At 42.3% G+C, this 18,482-nt stretch overlaps 1 protein-coding gene across 1 annotated transcript in view; it reads left to right on the top strand.

The window, feature by feature from the left end:
- SCAPER (S-phase cyclin A associated protein in the ER) overlaps positions 1 to 18,482 on the top strand; it is a 377,689-nt gene that overhangs the window by 251,727 nt on the left and 107,480 nt on the right. Inside the window, exon 24 of the mRNA XM_056128752.1 lies at positions 5,852 to 5,975. Coding sequence (XP_055984727.1) covers positions 5,852 to 5,975 — 124 coding nt within the window. The remainder of the gene's footprint in view (positions 1 to 5,851; positions 5,976 to 18,482) is intronic.

The raw sequence follows: 18,482 nt of genomic DNA, 5'->3' as shown, positions 1-18,482 counted from the left end.
CTCTTGGAGAGCCCCGCAAGCTACGGAGAGTATCTCGCCCACACAGCAGAGCCTGGCAAGCTCCCTTTGGCGTATTCGATATGCCAAACACAGTAACAACAAGTCTCTCAATGTTACTGGGCCCACTAGCGCAAATCAATGAACAATGGGGAGGACAGTGACAGTGACTACACCATATCTGATGGGTTTCAGACTGTAGTCAGCAAATCATAGAGATATGCCGCTCGGAGAGCCCAGCAAGCTACCAAGAATATCCCGCCTGCGCGGACTGAGCTTGGCAAGCTCCCCCATGGCATATGCAATATGCCAAATACAGTAACAACAACAGGTCTCATTTCCTTGACCCTGAAAGAGCCTCCAATCTTTGGGAAAAGACGAGTAAGGAAAGGCTGCTAAAATCTCAGTGCTGGGAGGAACAGAGATGTTACTGGCACCCGCTCTAGTAATTCGACGATCAATGGGATAACACTGATACAGTGATACAGTGAAGGACAAGAAGATAAGAGACATTCTTTCCACGCACCCTTCATTGTGCATTTGTACTGTGGTTGACGTTTCTGTTCAGAAAGTCACATGGGGCTGGGGAGAGAGCCCGAATGGTAAAAGAGGTCCCAACTTTATTCCCTCCCCTGCATGACCCTGGTGACCTCCCCCTAGCACCCCACAACCTGACCCAGCACTGAACTGTTAGGCCCACCCCAGAAAGGCCCCCAGGCTCCTGTGCAATGCTGGGGGATGGGGTTGGGGCGGGGGCTGCCCCACCTCACCTCCAAAAGTTAACAAGGACAAAAATCTTTTAAATTTTATTTTCGGCGCTGTGGTTTGTAATACTGTTAATAGAAAGGTTTCATGCATAAAACAGCCCAGCACCCCCCACCAGCATGTCCACTTCCCTTCACCATTGTCCCAGTGTCCCTCCAACCCCCCACCATGATAATCCTCCTACCAAAAATGAAGACGAGTTTTCAATCAAAAATTTACAATTTTCCATCAAAAATCAATTATGTTTTGTCGGACTACAAAGGAACATGCCCCCAGGCCTCTAGGGCACCCTTCAAGTATCTCACAGTGATTCGATTTAAAAAATAAATAAATAAATAAATAAATAAATAAATAAAACTCCCCTCTCTGAGAATAGGCAACAGTAACGATTCTGGAGACCCCCTGGCTTCTGCTCAGAGAAACTGATTTTTATCAATTCTGCAGTTTAGGCTTCTAAGTAAGAAAACATTCTGCAGCTTTAAAAAAAAAAATGAAATGATAAGTACTGTCACAGAATTAAACTGCACAGAGAAATAGTCATTATCCCTTTGTTAAGTACAGGTTTCTAAGAATAAGGCGGGGAGAAGACCGGAAACTCAAATAATGAATTATCTTGATAGAAGTTTGTTTTGGATTTTTTTTTTTACCATTTCCTTTTGCCTCTCCTAAAGTCATGATAATTATTTTGTAGTCAGTTTTGGAAGTGAAAAAGAAAAACACTGGTTTGCAGAATCTCTGTCTGGGATTAATGAAGGATTTTCCAGGGAGATTCTCCAACCGGAGAGTATATAGGCAGGTCACAGGTAGGCCAAGGTAATCTTGAGAGGTCCTTGGGGACTGAGGGAGGCCAGACCCCACTGAACTTCCCCCGGGGTCCCTTCAGCTGACAGTCCTCTCCACCTCTATCCCATAACACTATTGGGAGAATTCGTTACGTCCTTATTCAGTAGATACAGCTTCTAGAGCGTACTTTGATTTGATTCCGTTTATTAGCTGGAGCGACAGTACAGTGGGTAGGGTGTTTGCCTTGCATGCAGCTGACCTGGGTTCAGTTCCCGGCATCCCATATGGTCCTCCAAGCACTTTTTGAGTGCAGAGCCATGAGTGACTCCTGAGCATTACTGAGTGTGACCCAGCCTCTCTCCCCTAGAAAAAAAAATCAATTTATTAAATTTTCCTTTGTGCCTTATTCATGACAGTACTAATACTCAGAACACTATCAGTTGCTAAGTATTTAACTCTGCCAGGCATGGTCCTAAGTACTTCAGAATCTCTTCTCTCCCTTAATTCTCCTAACAGCCTTGTAGGTTTAGTATCCCAGTTTTGCAGGTAAAAGAAAAAGAAAAAAATAGTTGTTAAATTGTTAACTTGCAAAATATCTAATATGGCAGAACTAGTAGTCTAACAGAGGTTAATATTATTCCAGTGCCCTGATTTTTAATGTTTACTTTGTAATGTATATTTTGTTCTCAGGAGTTGTGTGACTGTATCGAATAGATGATTTATACAGTGTGTGTTGGGGGGGGGGAGTGTCTCTGCACCATTTCTCTCATGCTAGAGATCAGCTCCATGAAACAGAGGACTTGCCTCCCCCTTCCAGCTAGAAAATATGAGATACCTGGTTATTTGTCCAAGGAATGAACACTCACTCACACAGCGGTTCTTAGAGCGAGGTTCTTGTCTCTCACTGCATGGCTGAGTTGTCTGGAGAGCTTCTGACTCACCCACAAATGTCTAGAACCTGTTTGTCCTCAAATTGCAGCTCCAGCGAGGGACCCAGGCAGCTCAATGGTTTTAAACACCTCCAGGTAATTCCCAGCCTCAGTCCGATGTAGAGCCCCTACTCTAGCGTGGTCCTCCGATCTGAAGACACTTCGGAGTTACCTGCGCGGCATTTGTTAAAACTCATTGTATTGAACTTCCATCTCCAGTCTCTGTTTAGTAGCTCCAAGCAGAGCATGAGAATTTGCATTTATAAAAAGTTCTTAGGTGATGTTGACGCTGAATGCTCTGTAGATCACACTGCAGAATTATTAGGGAAGATAAATTGGCATAGCCACTAATAATCAGCTTGGAGATTCCTCCCAAAATTCAGAATAGAAATAACCATATAAAACTAACTATCCTACATCTGGGTATCTACTTAAAGTAAATTACTAATTTGGAGAGATATTTATATGCCCATATTTGTCACAGCCTTATTCACAGTAGCTAAGGGTTGGAAACAAGTGCCTTGGGTAAAGATGTATATATAGATAATGAATTATTACTTCAGTGTAAAAAAAAAAGATGAATGTCCTGCCATTTGCAGTCAGCGATAGATGGAACATCATGCTGTTATGCTTAATGAAATAGATAAGATGGAGAAAGAAAACACTATGATTTCCCTCACATGGTACATCGAGATGCAAAACAAACATTCCAAATAAAACAGAAACAAGCCTGTAGGCTACAAAACAAATTAACGTTTAAAGTAAAGGAAGTGGGGACATTAAATTGGGTAAAAAGGGTCCACTATTTGGTGATAGATGGAAACTGGAACTCTGATGGTGAATATAAGGTAATGAGTAGATGTTGATACCAAAGTCTGCAGACCTGAAGCCTCTTTAGCGTTGTGAACTAGGTTATGCTATAATTAAAATGGGAATTCTTGACCTAGAGGTTTGATTATAAGGACCCAAGGGAGTCAAACATTTGTACAACAGACTTAAGCAGGGAGTTTAGTCTTATAAGCCAAAATCAATATCGATCACTCAGGCAATGCAAATTTTAATCATACTTCAAAGCCCCCAGAAGCATCCCCTTTGAATCTGTTGCTTCATAACATTCTGTAAACTGAAGTCTTACTATCCACATCCACGTGGTCAGACTTCGAAGACATTATACGAAGTACAATGTCACAGTACCATGTAATCTTACATAAAAATGGGTGTCCGTCCCAAAAAACACCACGATGCCAAAATCACACAAAGCGTAGTTTGGTTGTTGCCAGAGATTAGACTGGAAAAGTGGAGAGTGGAGGAGGGGATGATGTGGAACAGGTGAAATGGGTCAAGAGTAGGGTGAGCAATAGTACGCAGGTAAGATGTTTGCCTTGCAGGCGGCCAACCCAGTTTCAATCCCCAGCATCCCATATCGTCAGCCTCCTGAGCACTGCCAGGAGTGATTCCTGAGTGCAGAGCCAGGAGTAACCCCTGAGTTTCGTCGGGTGTGACCCGAAAAACCAACCCCCCCAAAAAATGGTTAAAGAGGTAAAAAATGTTTAAACATACAGTTTTAAAATAAGGAAGTCATGGGTATTTCTAATAAGGATGCAATGTGCAGCCTGGTGAGGACCTTTGCAAGAAAAAAATAGCAAGAAAAAATGGTTTCTATATATATTCATTTGTTCATTCATCATCCTGTTATTTGTCGATTGCCTCGAGCAGGCCCCAGTAACGTCTCCTTCATCCTAGCCCTGAGATTATATTCAAGGCTCTTTAGGAGAATGAGACCCATCATTGTTACTGGTATTTGGCATATTTGGTACGCCACGGGGAGTTTGCCAGACTCTGCCCTGTGGGCAGGCTACATTCGATAGCCTGCAAGTTTGTCCAAAGTAGGAATGAGATAATAAGATGTCATAAAAAGATGTCCTGATAAGATGTCGCGCGGCCACGTGGTTCCGGGAGCTGAATTTTATAGTCTCTGAGTCTTGGCGGCTGATGGGATTACATGGCGCCAGGGGGCCAGGTGGTGGGTGTGACCCCCGCCTACTGGAATTCGGAGGATCTGGGTGGAGGGTGCTCAGCCCCGATCCGAGTAGGCTTGGAGATCTCAGCCCCGGGACCCGCGTGCCTTTGTTCCTCTGCCGGTACCTTCATGTGTGCGGAAAGTGGTCTCAGCATGGTGGTGGCTGGTCCTGGAGGTCTTCGGCTCTCGGAGCCCTGGTCGGGGCAGGGAGGAAATATATATATATTTGTATATCTCATCATCTCAACATAATTTGTACAGGAACCGAATCCTTATGTTGTACTGGAATTAATATAACATTAATATATGAATATAATTAATATAATATTAAATGCACCTTATAATTGAGCACCAAAACAAACAACCTAGCGTTCCCAAAGTAACTGTCAGCAGGGGGCACTGGAACTGTAGGAGGAGAGTGCGTAGCCTGTTGGCTTAAGGAAGGTAGATGTCCAGGGGACTGCCTGTTGATTTTTTCTTCTTCTTGACATTTAGACAGGAGACCACATAATTTTGGCAACCTCTGTTTTAAATGTGACATAGGGCTCCTTCAGTCCCTAAGACTAAAACATTTCTGAGACTGGAGTGATAGCCCAACAGGTAGGGCGTTTGCCTTGCCTGCGGCCAACCCGGGTTCGATTCCCAGCATCTTATATGGCTCCTGGAGCACTGCCAAGAGTAACTCCTGAGTGCAGAGCCAGGAGGAACCCCTGTGCATCGCTGGGTGTGATCCAAAAAGCAGAAAAAAAGAGTAAACCTTTCTTCAACCAGTTTGATCTTAGACAACCCCAAGTCCTTCTTTACACTTGGGGTTCATGTCCTCACAGCCTCCAAGCATTGTGTTCAACACACCCCCAAGCACTGACTTGCTTGTCGCGTGGAGAAAGCCCCTTTACTTCTCCCCAGACTCTCCCCCTATTCATTCATTCATTCATTCATTCGTTCGTTCGTTTTCCCTCCTCTTGGACCAGGAGCTCTAGCAATAGAGCCTTTGACAGACCCTCTCCACCCCTCACCTGTGTGTTCAAAAAATCCCCAAACTCCTGGGTGACATCTAATCTTAGATTACTAAGAGACTATCAGATAGACAGGTAAATATGTTTCCATTGCTAATACAATGAAGATATTAATTAGTCGTCAGTGATTATGAGGGCCTGACGGACACCAGGCTTCGGATGAACATGATCAGCTTTGATTTGTAACTGGTGACCTTCCAACCCAGTGATCACCGACTCGGGTTTTTAGAATGGCTTCCATTCCCTGCCTGTTGCTTTCATACCATTCATTTTATGTCTTTTAAATTGTTCAGAGAAGAGCTCCTCGGGTCTCATAAATGGTGTTTTTCTCCTCCTGTTAGGTCTCTCTGCAATGCAATCAGTGTTTACAGCCTCACCTGCAATAACTGCTCAGAGAACTGCTCCAACGTTCTGTTCAGTAACAAGATTACCTTCCTAATGGACCTCTTGATACACCAGTTGACGGTATGTAATATTGGTTTGAGTTAACAGTCTAAGAAATATTCCCTGTGGAGAAAACGAAAAGAATTTGGCTTATTTACTCTCCAGATGGGAGGGGGGGAAAAGAAAAAAGAGAAGATGTTTAGGAGAGTGAATAAAAACAGGTTCTGGCATAGAAGCCTGTAAACTTGAAAATCTTAGAGTGGATTCTCCAAAGTATTTAATAATATTACACTGGCAACACTTTTAAGATCACATATGTGCGTGGTCAGGATGGAGTTGAGGAGTCCGTTGACCTCAGAGCAAAGCTTCTGACACCTCAGGAGAGTAATGGAGAAGGAAAAGAAAAGGAGAAAGTCCCCCAGCCTTTCCTGGCAACTCTGCAAAGGCACAAAAAAGGGTTGTGTAATCATGAACGACTTTGTAATGCTCTAAAAAATAAATAAAAGTAAAATTTTTTTAAAAGTTCGTGTAAGGACCAGAGATATTTAAATATTAATAATACTTAGCAAGAAACTCCTTCCCACTCAGAAAGGGGCATACCAGTTAGTCCTTTAGAAATAGGAGCAAGCACCCAGGGGCAGCCTGATCTTTTCCTTCAGCTCACAGACGTGGTGAGAGGTAAGCTGGACCTATTAGCTAGAGATTTGACTTCGTCAACTGCAGTCTCCAGACCAGAGCCCTGGGGCCAGAAGTTTCCTGGTGAAATTTCTGAGTCCCTGAGGGATTGGCACAAAATCATTCTCAAGCTGTCAGTTTACAACATGGGGGTTATGTTTTTCAGAACCAATTTACTTTTTCTCTGCAGAGTTCTAATAGCTCTTCCTAAGCCGCATGGTTTTTGCTCCTTTTCCTCCTTCTGTCTGGTTCATTTTTAAGCATTCTGTAGACCTTAAAATATAATGGCACCTTCTTTGTGAGACCTTCCCCGACCTGACTCCCCAAATCCAGTTGGGCCATCTTAACAGAAGTTACTAGACATTATATCTCTCCTAGATCGATTCCTCTGCCCCTCTGAGAGAGCCCGGCAAGCTACTGAGAGTATCTTGCCCGCGCGGCAAAGCCTGGCAAGCTACCCGTGATGTATTCGATATGCCAAACACAGTAACAAGTCTCACAATGTTACTGGGCCCTCTCGAGCAAATCAGTGAACAATGGGAAGACAGTGACTGTGACAGTGACAGACTTGACCACATAGGATTGAAGCAAGCTGTTCGCTATTTTCCCTGCTGGCCATAAAATCAGTGAGGACAAGTTACTGCTTCCCTTCAGGATCCTAGCACAGCCCCTGACTCTTCATGAAGGCAGTAGATATTAATGAACATAAAGGTGAATTAGTGGCACCCCACCTGTCTCCAGCTGAAAATCAGAAAGGGAACTTTCAGCCTTATGCATACCATCGAGTAGATTGATAATGAGCCGGGACTGTGGCAGGAGAAAACAAAAGTCCAAACCTAGAATTGTTACACAATCCAACAGTGGTGATGACATTATCACTGTGACAGTGAGTCACTTGAATTTGATGGTTTCATCCTTTAGTGACAGTATTCCAATAGGACTCGACCACGTTAGCAGAATATTTTATCAGAGATAGCGGAAAGATGGGGACAAGGAGAGAGGACTTGGCCTCTGCTGGCGTGATATATCCCGGGCGTTTTCTATCCTAGGCGTTTTGCTGTATATCCGCACATTTGATGTTTAAAACATGAAATACCGTTTTCCTATTTTGTAGGTCAGGACTCTTCAAGTCTCACAAATGTTCGCATCTGCCTTGGATTACAGAGACAGTAGGTCACAGAGCCTAGAGTCGCATTTAGCACTGTCAGACCAAATTTAGGGACCTGGCCCTCTCTGATACAGGAAAGATCAGGAAAGTGCCACCAATTAGAGGAAGCAAAATAAGTCTGATCATTAAATGCGATGTGCTGCCTAACCAGAAAAGGGATGAAAGTGGGGGGATTTGGGGGATTCAAATAAGATCTAGAGAATCCTCTTTGTGTTGGTTCATGTGCCTGTTCTGCTTTCAGAAATAACACAGCTATGTAAGATACGAACCGTAGACAATAGTAGGTGAAGACAGTGTAGCTGACCCCTTTACAATTCATTCCAAAATAAGAAGTGGAAATTTACAAAACAAACGCTGGCTCTCCCAGAATCTACTCTAGGCAACCTACCTTTCCTGGTCCTGGGAGAAGAGATATCGCTGTGCTTGGAACAGAACGAGTAAGGAAAGAGAATGATGCTTGGAGCTGAAGGGGTAGCCAAGAAGATGGGCAGCCCGGGTCTTCTAGCCTTGCTCTGCCCTCCAGTAAAATTCTTTTCTTGTTGAGAGAGATCATGTGAGGTTGTTCACTTATTCACTCCCTTAATAATCATTAGGTGCCTTTTAGTTCCAGTTCCAGAGACGTGTGAGACCCTAGTTGTTAAGAAAATGCCTGCATAAGAGTGGGCACAGATCTGTGGATTGGTGGATAGTGTGATCGTAAGTGCTGCTACAGGAAGTCTACCCAGAGCCTGGTGGGAACTTGGGGGAAGGTCTGCCAGAACCAGCTGGGGATCTGGACTTTGGTTCCTTAATAAGTGATGATAGCTATCATTTATTAAGTGCCAACCAACTGCCGGAAGCTTGGAAGTAGCTTGATCCTCTCCCTCTTCTTTGAAAGGCCCGGTGTCCCTGAAATAATATTTCCTTGCTTGTGAGCTCAAGGCTTCTTGATTCTCAGCAAAACTTTTATCTCCCCACCAATGGATTTCACCACGTTCTGTGTTTATTTTGCTCAGTCCAGAGTTGGGATCCTGGGTCATTTGTTTGACAAACACATTTATCTCTCCTTTCCTTATACGTGGCACTTCCTGCTTTTTGCAGTTTCTTTTGGGCTCTTTCTTCACTAGCTGTCAATTCTTACACTGCTCTGCCTGAATTTGTGACACTTGGAAGAAGAGAGTGTGTTTCCCGATTTGGGAAGGCAAAGGGTGGTGGTGGCAAATGATGGGAATTTTCACGTTTCTGGGAATCACTTGAATGCGTTTCTGGTTTTCTTCTGAACTGGTTTTGACAGACATGGAACTGAAGTAGGAACCACTAACCCTTTAAATAAAGAATAAATAACACATTTTTCCAGAAGAATTAGAAGCATAAAAGCTCATTAATTGCTATCTGGTAGAATTTATAAGATATATAATTGTGAGACATTTCTTGTCATTCTTTAGCTGAGGTTGATTTAGAAGATATTTTCCCCCAATCTAAGTTTTTTAGAGTTTGTTTTAGTACCCTTGAATTGCATGTTAGTACATACAAAGAACTGGGTAGTATCGGGTTATAGAGATGAATTGGACAGCTCCTTCACTCTAGAATTTTGTGGTGAAGGACAAAAGAAGTTAATACATAAATATTAAAGAAAAAGCATAAGAACTTCTGTCATGTAATAGGAATTATAGAACGTCCTAGGCGACCTAAAAGAGGAGCTGATACTTGTGAAATATTTTCATGAATGCATGCTTATTGGAAGTATTAGGAGTGATTATTCTTCAAGAAAATTTGAAAATTTTACAATTCTGTATTAAGACTTTCACAGACGATAAATTAGCACACACGATACTTTTTAAAATATATATATTTTTATTAAGGCACTGTGATTTACAAAGTTTCTTGAGTGTCAGACAAATTTATGATACTTTTAAAGTACATTTGTTTTCTTGCAGTATGGATCCAAACTAAGATTTTTAAGATAAACCCTTGGGGGAATTTATTTGGAGACCCCACAATAGCAGTATATTTAAGTAGGTATAATCTAGAATAAAGGCTAACATGGATGTATTATTTATTTATTTATTTATTGGAAGGGGAGCTTTTTAGATCACACCCAGTGATGCTCGGGGGTTACTCCTGGCTCTACACTCAGGAATTACTCCTGACGGTGTTCTGGGGACCATATGGGGTGCTGGGGATCGAACCAGGGTTAGCTGCATTCAAGGCAAATGCCCTACCTACTGTACTGTCGGTCTGGACCCAAAACAATAAGACTTTAAAATACGTAATTTTAAGAAGATAACTTTGCGCAAGTTAAGCACCTTCTGTGTCCGAATCATTCATGTCAGCACAAGGCATCTGTAGCCTGAGAATGTCTTCCCTTGGATATTTGACATCTTCTTTGAACGCCAGACCTACACATTAGAGTGCAATAAATTAAAAAGACCAGTGAAAGAGCAAGCATAGGATGTTCCCCCACAGAGATACTTAATAATATACAGACCAGAATTCCATTACAAGAACCCCAGAAACCAGTGAAGATGTTGCATCACGCTGGGAAATCCCAGTGCTTAGAACATGCCCCCCTTGAAATGAGTAAGAAAAGCTGTCTTCCTTGCTTTGCAATCAGCTCCCATCCTTAGCCAGCACAGTTCAGCCTTTGCAGATAATAGTCTATTTCATGGGTTCCACTTCAGGTTGGAGCAAGAGTGGGCGCATAATTCTTAACATGATTATTTTTCAGAGAACCTGCCAGTGTTTCTACCTGACTGGGAGCACTGACAGGGAACTTAGCACACTGAGAATATAGAAGAACAAGGATATGATCCAAAGGGGTGGACCACCTGCCTTCCATAGGTGAGGCTCTGCACTTCATGGACCTTCAGCCATGTCTGGGTGTAGCCCGGGTGACCCCCCACACCCTCAGGCCCAAATAGCATCACATTGCCTGGCCCAAACTCTGAACCATCACGCCGAGTGTCACCTGTAGTGGCCCCCAGACTCTCCAGAACCACTGGAGAGGCCTTTGTATAAGAGAGAAGAAGGGAGGGAAGGAGGCAGGGAGGGAGCTAGGGAAGGAGGGAGAGAGGGAGGGAGGGAGGAAGGAAGGAAGGAAGGAAGGAAGGAAGGAAGGAAGGAAGGAAAGAAGGAAGGAAGCTGCAGTGCCACAGACAGACACCAGATGGTGCAATATACAATCTCCTAAAAGAAACCAGCTTTTTTATTTATTTTTTAAGAGTTATTTAGTTTAGTTTCTTCCCAGATTTCCTCTAATGTTTTTGCTTTAATTTTTAAATATTTTTAATCACTGTGAAATTAGAAAGTTATTCATGATTGGGTTTCAGGCATACAATGTTTCAACATGAATCCCTTAACCAGTGTCCACTTCCCTCCACCAATGCCGCAGTCCCAAGAAACCAATTTTTTATTGAAAAATTACATACAATAGCCCTAGAGAAGTTGCATCCCTCACAGAAGAGTTTCAGATGCATCCAAAGCCCTAGCAGAGGCGATTGATTTCTTCCCTTCACAAAATCAGTACGTAGAGACTAGAAAAAAGTAACTTTTTAAAAATTATGTATAGATTATGAATTATGAGATACACTAAGGAGCAGAGAAGCATGACCCATCCAGAGGAACAGGATAAATCCCCAGAAGCCAATCCTAAAAAAACAAGTACACCACACAACACTGTTTATGACCAGTGATGGATCACATATATATAATGGCAGTTACAGAACTGCATTGCCTTGTGATGCCGATGTGCCATCTGTTGCAGTGAAAAGCACAGGATGACCCAGTCCCTCTTCCAGAATGTCCTCCTGAGCTGCTGCGACTGTGAAAATTGGGGGTCTTATGGGGAATGGTGGGCTGGAGCAATAGCACAGCGGGTAGGGCGTTCGCCTTACACGCGGCCAACATGGCCGACCCGAGTTCGATTCCTCCGCCCCTCTCGGAGAGCCCGGCAAGCTACCGAGAGTATTCGATATGCCAAACACAGTAACAACAAAGTCTCCAATGGAGACGTTACTGGGCCCGCTCGAGCAAATCGACAATCAACGGGAGGGCCTTTACCTTTACCTTTATGGGGAATGGTGGACACTCGATGATACACACGGTGATGTGATCATCCAATGAGGCGCTTCTCTGAATGTTCCTCCATTGTTAACCAATGAGTATGAATTGCCTGACAAAGAATTGATAAAGATTCTTGTGAGCTCAAAAGACTGAAACATGATCAAATGAGAATTTAAAACAGACATTAAATATAAATAGGGGCCAAACAGACATTTTTGGATTTGGAAAATTAATAACAGAACCTAAAATTTCACTAGCAATGTTCAGTAACAGACTTGATGAAGTAAAAGAAAGGATCACAGAACTAGAAGGTCATTCAGGGGCAATAGCACAGCTGGTAGGAAGTTTTCCTTGTGCGACTAACTCAGGTTCAATCCCCACCACCCCATATGGTCCCCAGAGCTCCTCAAGAGTGAACCCTGGATGCAGAGTCAGGAGTAAGCCCTGAACACTGTCAGCTGTGGCCCCAAAATTTAGCACAGCGGGTAGGGCGTTCGCCTTACAAGCGGCCAACATGGCCGACCCGAGTTCGATTCCTCCGCCCCTCTCGGAGAGCCCGGCAAGCTACCGAGAGTATTCGATATGCCAGACACAGTAACAACAAAGTCTCCAATGGAGACGTTACTGGGCCCGCTCGAGCAAATCGATGATCAACGGGAGGGCCTTTACCTTTTACCTTTACCTAAATTAAACAGAAGATTAATCATTTGAAATTATCTGATCACTGGAATAAAAAGAAGAATGAAAAAGCTTGAAGGCACTTATGTGGTATCCTAAGGAGACTAATAGGAACAGAACAGAATAAAAAGTTTATAGAAACAATGACCTAAATTCTTCCAATCTAAGGAAGGAAGTAAATATTCAGATTCAAGAAATGCATAAAATGCCAAGGATGTGCCTAAAAGACACAAAGGCTTACTACTGCTCCAAACAGACCATTTGGGAATGAATAAAGGGAAGCATTTTGTCACATACAATGAAAATCCCATAAGATAAACTGGATTTCCCACCAGAAATCAGTCCAGACCAGAAGATATTGGGCTATTCAAAATGCTGAAAAAAAGGTCAACCAAGAATACTTAACCAGCAAAACTGTCCTTCAACTATAAAGAAGAAAAGAACTTGCTCAGAAAAACAGAAGTTGAGGAAAGATCACCACTAAGCCTATTTTACAAGAAATTCTAAAAGCATTGATAAGTCAAAGCAAAAGTATAAACAGTGTCATGGAAGCCTGTGAAAATACAAAGGCTCTCTGGCAAAAGTAAATATATAGGCAAACCAAAACTGTCACAGAAGGTTTTAAATCACAGTGAATTCAGATTTAGAGATGAAATGGCAAGATTGTAGGTATGACTATAAAGTATGTCTTGGGGGGAGGGGGCAGAGAGGCAGCTTAAAGGGATGAAGCACCTGCAGAAAACCTGGCTTAATCCCTGTAGCACCACAAGGTCTCCCAGGCACTGCCAAGAGTGACTCCCAAGATTGATGACAGGAATAGCCTCTGCGTACAACCTGGTGTGGCCTACCCGCAAAATGCGAAAGAAGTGTTTTGCAACATCAATAATATGAAGTGTTTGAAGTAGTAAAAGCATAAAGTATGTGATTTAAGTTAACCAGCTGAGAAAAGATCATTTTATCTGTTTTATGTAAACCCAGTGATAACCAAAAGAAAAACATGCACGGAATATATACAGACGGAAATGAGAAATTAAGCAAGGTATGGTGGGGGTGTGGGGGAAGGAAACAATGATAACAAAAGAGAAATAAGTGACGATAAGACTGAAAACACTAAGAAAATGGAAAATTGTAACCCTTTATCAGTAATCAAATGTGAGTGGAATTAATTTTTCAGTAAGAAATACAGTGACTGGGGCTGGAGCGACGGTACAAAGGGTAGGGCCTTTGCCTTGAATGCGGCCAACCTGGGTTCAATCCCTGGTATCCCATATGGTCCCTGGAGCACTGCCAGGAGTGATTTCTGAATGCAGAGCCAGGAGTAATCCCTGAGCATCGCTGAGTGTGACATCCCCCTCCCAAAAAAAGCAAAAAAAAGAAGAAGAAGAAGAAGAAGAAGAAGAAGAAGAAGAGGAGGAGGAGGAGGAGGAGGAGGAGGAGGAGGAGGAGGAGGAGGAGGAGGAGGAGGAGGAGGAGGAGGAGGAGGAGGAGGAGAAGAAGAAGAAGAAGAAGAAGAAGAAGAAGAAGAAGAAGAAGAAATGCAGTGATTGAATTAAATCAAAAAGCAGTACCAGCTATATACAGTCTGTGGAAAACTCACTTTAAATTTTAGTACTCTGTGTCAGATTAAAGTTAAAGAATTAAAAAAAGATATTCCATACAAATGTGATCTACAGACAAAAGATGATCTAAAGTAGAATTATATAGGACATGCCCGGTTTGATCCCTAGCACTACATATGGTCTCCTGAGCACTACCAGAGATCATCCCTGAGCACTTCCAAAAGCCCAAATAAAAATATAATGAAGTCAACACCCATCAGAAGATAAAAGGAAGGACATTATATCATATTTATCCAGGAAGATGTAACAGTTATAAAAATGCATTGGTCAGAGCACCCAAATAATGTGGAGCAAACACAGGAAAGACAGGGTAGTACAGAAATACAGAACAGTGGGTAGGGTGATTGCCTTGCGTGCGGCTACCCTGCATTCCATCCCTAGCACCCTGGAGGGAGTGATCGCTGAATGCAGAGCCAGGAGTTAACCCTGAGCATAGCCAATGTGCCCCAAATACAAAAAAAAAAAAAGAAATAGATTTTAATACCTGCTTTCAATAATGACAGATATATAGAAAGAAAATAAGCAGAGATTTTAAACAGTACTATAGACCAAATGGACTTAGTACACATATATTTTACCTAGTGCCAGTAGAATACACATTTTTCTCAAACATATGGAACTTTTATAACCAAATAGGGGAAAAAATTCAAATTGAAAAGTGGACAAAAGACCTATGAGATATTTTCCCAAAAATATATAAGAAATAATATTCAACATCCTGGAGATGCACATCAAGACTCATGAGATCTCATTTCATTTTTTCATCATTTCATCATCCTGTTATTCGTCGATTGCCTCGAGCAGGCCCCAGTAACGTCTCTTTCATCCTAGCCCTGAGATTATATTCAAGGCTATTTAGGAGAATGAGACCCATCATTGTTACTGGTATTTGGCATATTTGGTACGCCACGGGGAGTTTGCCAGACTCTGCCCTGTGGGCAGGCTACATTCGATAGCCTGCAAGTTTGTCCAAAATAGGAATGAGACAATAAGGTGTCATAAAACAAAAGTTCTGATAAGATGTCGCGCGGCCGCGCGGTTCCGGGATCTGGATTTTATAGTCTCTGAGTCTTGGCCGCTGATGGGATTACACGGCGCCAGGGGGCCAGGTGGTGGGTGTGACCCCCGCCTACTGGAATTTGGAGGATCTGGGTGGAAGATGCTCGACTCCAATTCGAGTAGGCTTGGAGGTCTCGGCCCCGGAACCCGCGTGGCTGTGTCCCTCTGCCAGTACCTTCATGGGTGCGGAGAGTGGTCTCAGCATGGTGGTGGCTGGTCCTGGAGGTCTTCGGCTGCCGTAGCCCTGGTCGGGGCGGGGAGGAAAGCTCAACCCGCTCCCCTCCAAGGGACTCTGGGAAGGAACACCCAGGCGCGGGGGCAGAGATCTCAGTCCTATTAAGTTGACGCTTGCCCCCCAAAAAAGGCAAACTGTCAGTGAGAATGTGAAGTGCACCCCAGGTAAACTGCTGTTGGAAATGTAAATTCACGCGTGACTGTGGAAAAGAGTGTGGAGGTTCCTCAAAAACAAAAATGGAACTGCTCCATGAGCCAGCAACCCTACTTCTGGGACTCTCTCCAAAGAAAACTAAATCAGGATTTCAAAGAGATATCTGTATCTCTGTGTTCATTGCAGCATTATTCATAATAGCCCATACATAGAAGCATCGACCTGTGCCATCCCTCTCTAGATGAAGAAACTGCACAGTGGAATATTTTTCAGTCACAAGCGGAAATAAAAGCCGTCATGTTCAACAACATGGATGAACCTGCATAGCGTTGTGCTACCTGAAAGAAATCAGAAAGACAAATAGTGTGTGATCTCAGTTGTTTTGTGTGGAATATTAAAAAATGAAACTCATAACTCATAAGGAGAGCAGTAGTTGCCAGCAGGTGAGGAAATGGGGAAGATAAATATTAACCAAAGGGTGCAAGCATATGGAATCCTTCAGGGGATGTAATGGATACAGTGTGAGTGTGGTTAATAACACTAAACTGGGGCCCAAGCCATAGTACAGCAGGTGGCGTATTTGCCTTGCCCGCAGCCAACCCAGGTTCGATCCCCAGCACTGCCATATGGTTCCAAGCACCGCCGGGTGTGACTGGAAAAGACAAAATAGTAGTTGTAATTAGTAATTATAATAATGATGATAATAATAACTACACTGTAGTCTCACTCTTCAAGTCCATGCTCTCCCTGTACACATTTCTCCCTTGCTTGTCTCAGTGTTTCTTTGCTTGCCTGTTTCCACTCTAGGGAAGCCTGTGTTCTCTCTCAAACATGTACTTCTCCCTCTTTTCTTCCCTCACATCTTTATAAATAAGTTTTAATAAAACTTTCTTGCTTCAAAATAATAATAATAATAGCATATTATTAGTTTGAATTTGCTAGGAGAGTAGTTTTTAAGTGTTCTCATCACCAAAAAAAAAGAGTGGGGGACTGGAGTGATAGTACAGCGGGTAGGGTGTTTGCCTTGCACACGGCAGATCTGGTTTCAATTCCCAGTTTCCCATGTGGTTCCCTGAGCACCGCCAGGAGTAATTCCTGAGTGCAAAGCCAGGAGTAACCCCTGTACATCTCCAGGTGTGACACAAAAAGAAAAAAAAAGTGGTTAGCTATGTGAGTAGTAGATGTGTATATATATATATTAATTCAGCTCTGGCAATCAAATGGTTACACTGTGTGTGCGTGTGTTTGTGTGTGTGTATGCATGTGTAGTCATCACTCTACACCTTAAATATATATAATTACTTGTCAGCTGTATCCCAGTTAAGCCAGGGAAAAGGGAAGAATAAAGGAAAAATAAGAAAATGTCAATGAAATACAGAATTCATTTTTTTAAAACATCAAAAATAGACAAAACTTTAACTGTATCATCTAAGAAAATAAAGACTTAAACAGAATGAAAAGAAGAAACATTATAATTGATGCTACAAGCAAATTTAAAGAACGGTGGCTATGAAGATAATGTGCCAAAAAATTTAATAACCTAGAAAAAAGTAAATTCCAAAATATACAATCTACAAAAACTGAATCATGAAGAAATAGATATCTTGATGAGACCTACAAGAAGTAAGGAAATTAAATCAATGAAAAACTTCCCAATAGAGGAAAGCTCTGGACCAGGTGATTTTTATATAAAAAATTATGCCAGTTTTTTGTAAAAAGGAGTTAACACTAGCCTTTTTCAAATTCTTTTCAAGGGTTGATGTGGAAATACAGCAGTGGGATGCTTGCCTTGCATGTGGCTGACCCAGGTTTGGTCCCTAGCACCCAGTATGGTCGGTCCCCCAAACCCTCCAGGAATGATCCCTGAGTGCAGAATCAGGAGTAAATCCTGGGTACCGCTGAGTATGGCCTAACCCATCCACCACCCACCCCCCAAAAAAAGTCTTTCCCAAAATTTCAAGTCATTTTATGAAGCCAGCATTGCTTGGATAATAAGTCAGAAAATTAGTCAATATAGATGGAAGAGTTCTCAACAAGTTACTACTATCAAGCTATATTCAGCAGTACATTAAAAAGATAATATACCACGATCAAATAGGATTTATCCCTGGCATGCACGGATAGTTCAACACACAAAAATACATCAGTGTGATACAACACATTAGCAAAATACAAGTAACAATCACACCATTCAGGGGTCCAGAAGATGGCTCTGGGGCTTACAGGGCTCACCCGACAGACAAGCACAGGCCAGTTCAAGCCCAAATACTGCAACGTTCTCTAAGGTTATTAAGACAGTCCCACTGCTTGTGCGTCTCCTATCAGAGTGGCCCAGAAGAGAGGTAGGAGGCTTAAACCATTTAGTTGGCAAGTTGAAAGCTACAGATTTAAACCAGTGCTGCCTACAAGTGCTGAGGTAACCCTTCAACTCAGTTGTTAGGATCCCAGGCAAGAAGAACCCAGATAAACAGTTCATTGCTTAGAAAGTGCCCAGCACAGACATGTGAACTTAGTATCTGGTGAGTGCCACCTGGGTTTCACATAATTCAATAGATCTGTAAAAAATAGTTTATAAAATTCAGCACCCTCTTATATGAAATTACTCAACAAAGTACAAATAGAAGAAAATGACTCAACATAATAAAGACTACCTATTTAAAAATTAAAAAACAACCTACAACCAACATCATTTTCAATGGTGAAAGGGTAAAAACTTTTTCTCTTAGATAAGAAACAAGGAAACACATTCTCACTGGTTCTAGTCAGTATAGTCTGAGGCAGAGCAAGAAAATGATATATAAAACATCCAGGTCAAAAAGTAAAATTATCTTTGCAGAAGCCCTGAGTTTATGTGGAGAAAATGCTAAATATTACATACATACACAACACAGCTGTTAAAACTAGTAGATGAATGCAGCAAGGCTGTAGCATATAAAATTCAATATTAGTTATATGAAAAA

This window comes from Sorex fumeus, unplaced genomic scaffold (assembly GCF_029834395.1).
Source record: "Sorex fumeus unplaced genomic scaffold, SorFum_2.1 ptg000067l, whole genome shotgun sequence".
NCBI classification, from domain to species: Eukaryota; Metazoa; Chordata; class Mammalia; order Eulipotyphla; family Soricidae; genus Sorex; species Sorex fumeus.
The sequence above is the reverse complement of the archived record's forward strand: the minus strand, read 5'-3'. Positions and strand labels throughout refer to the sequence as shown.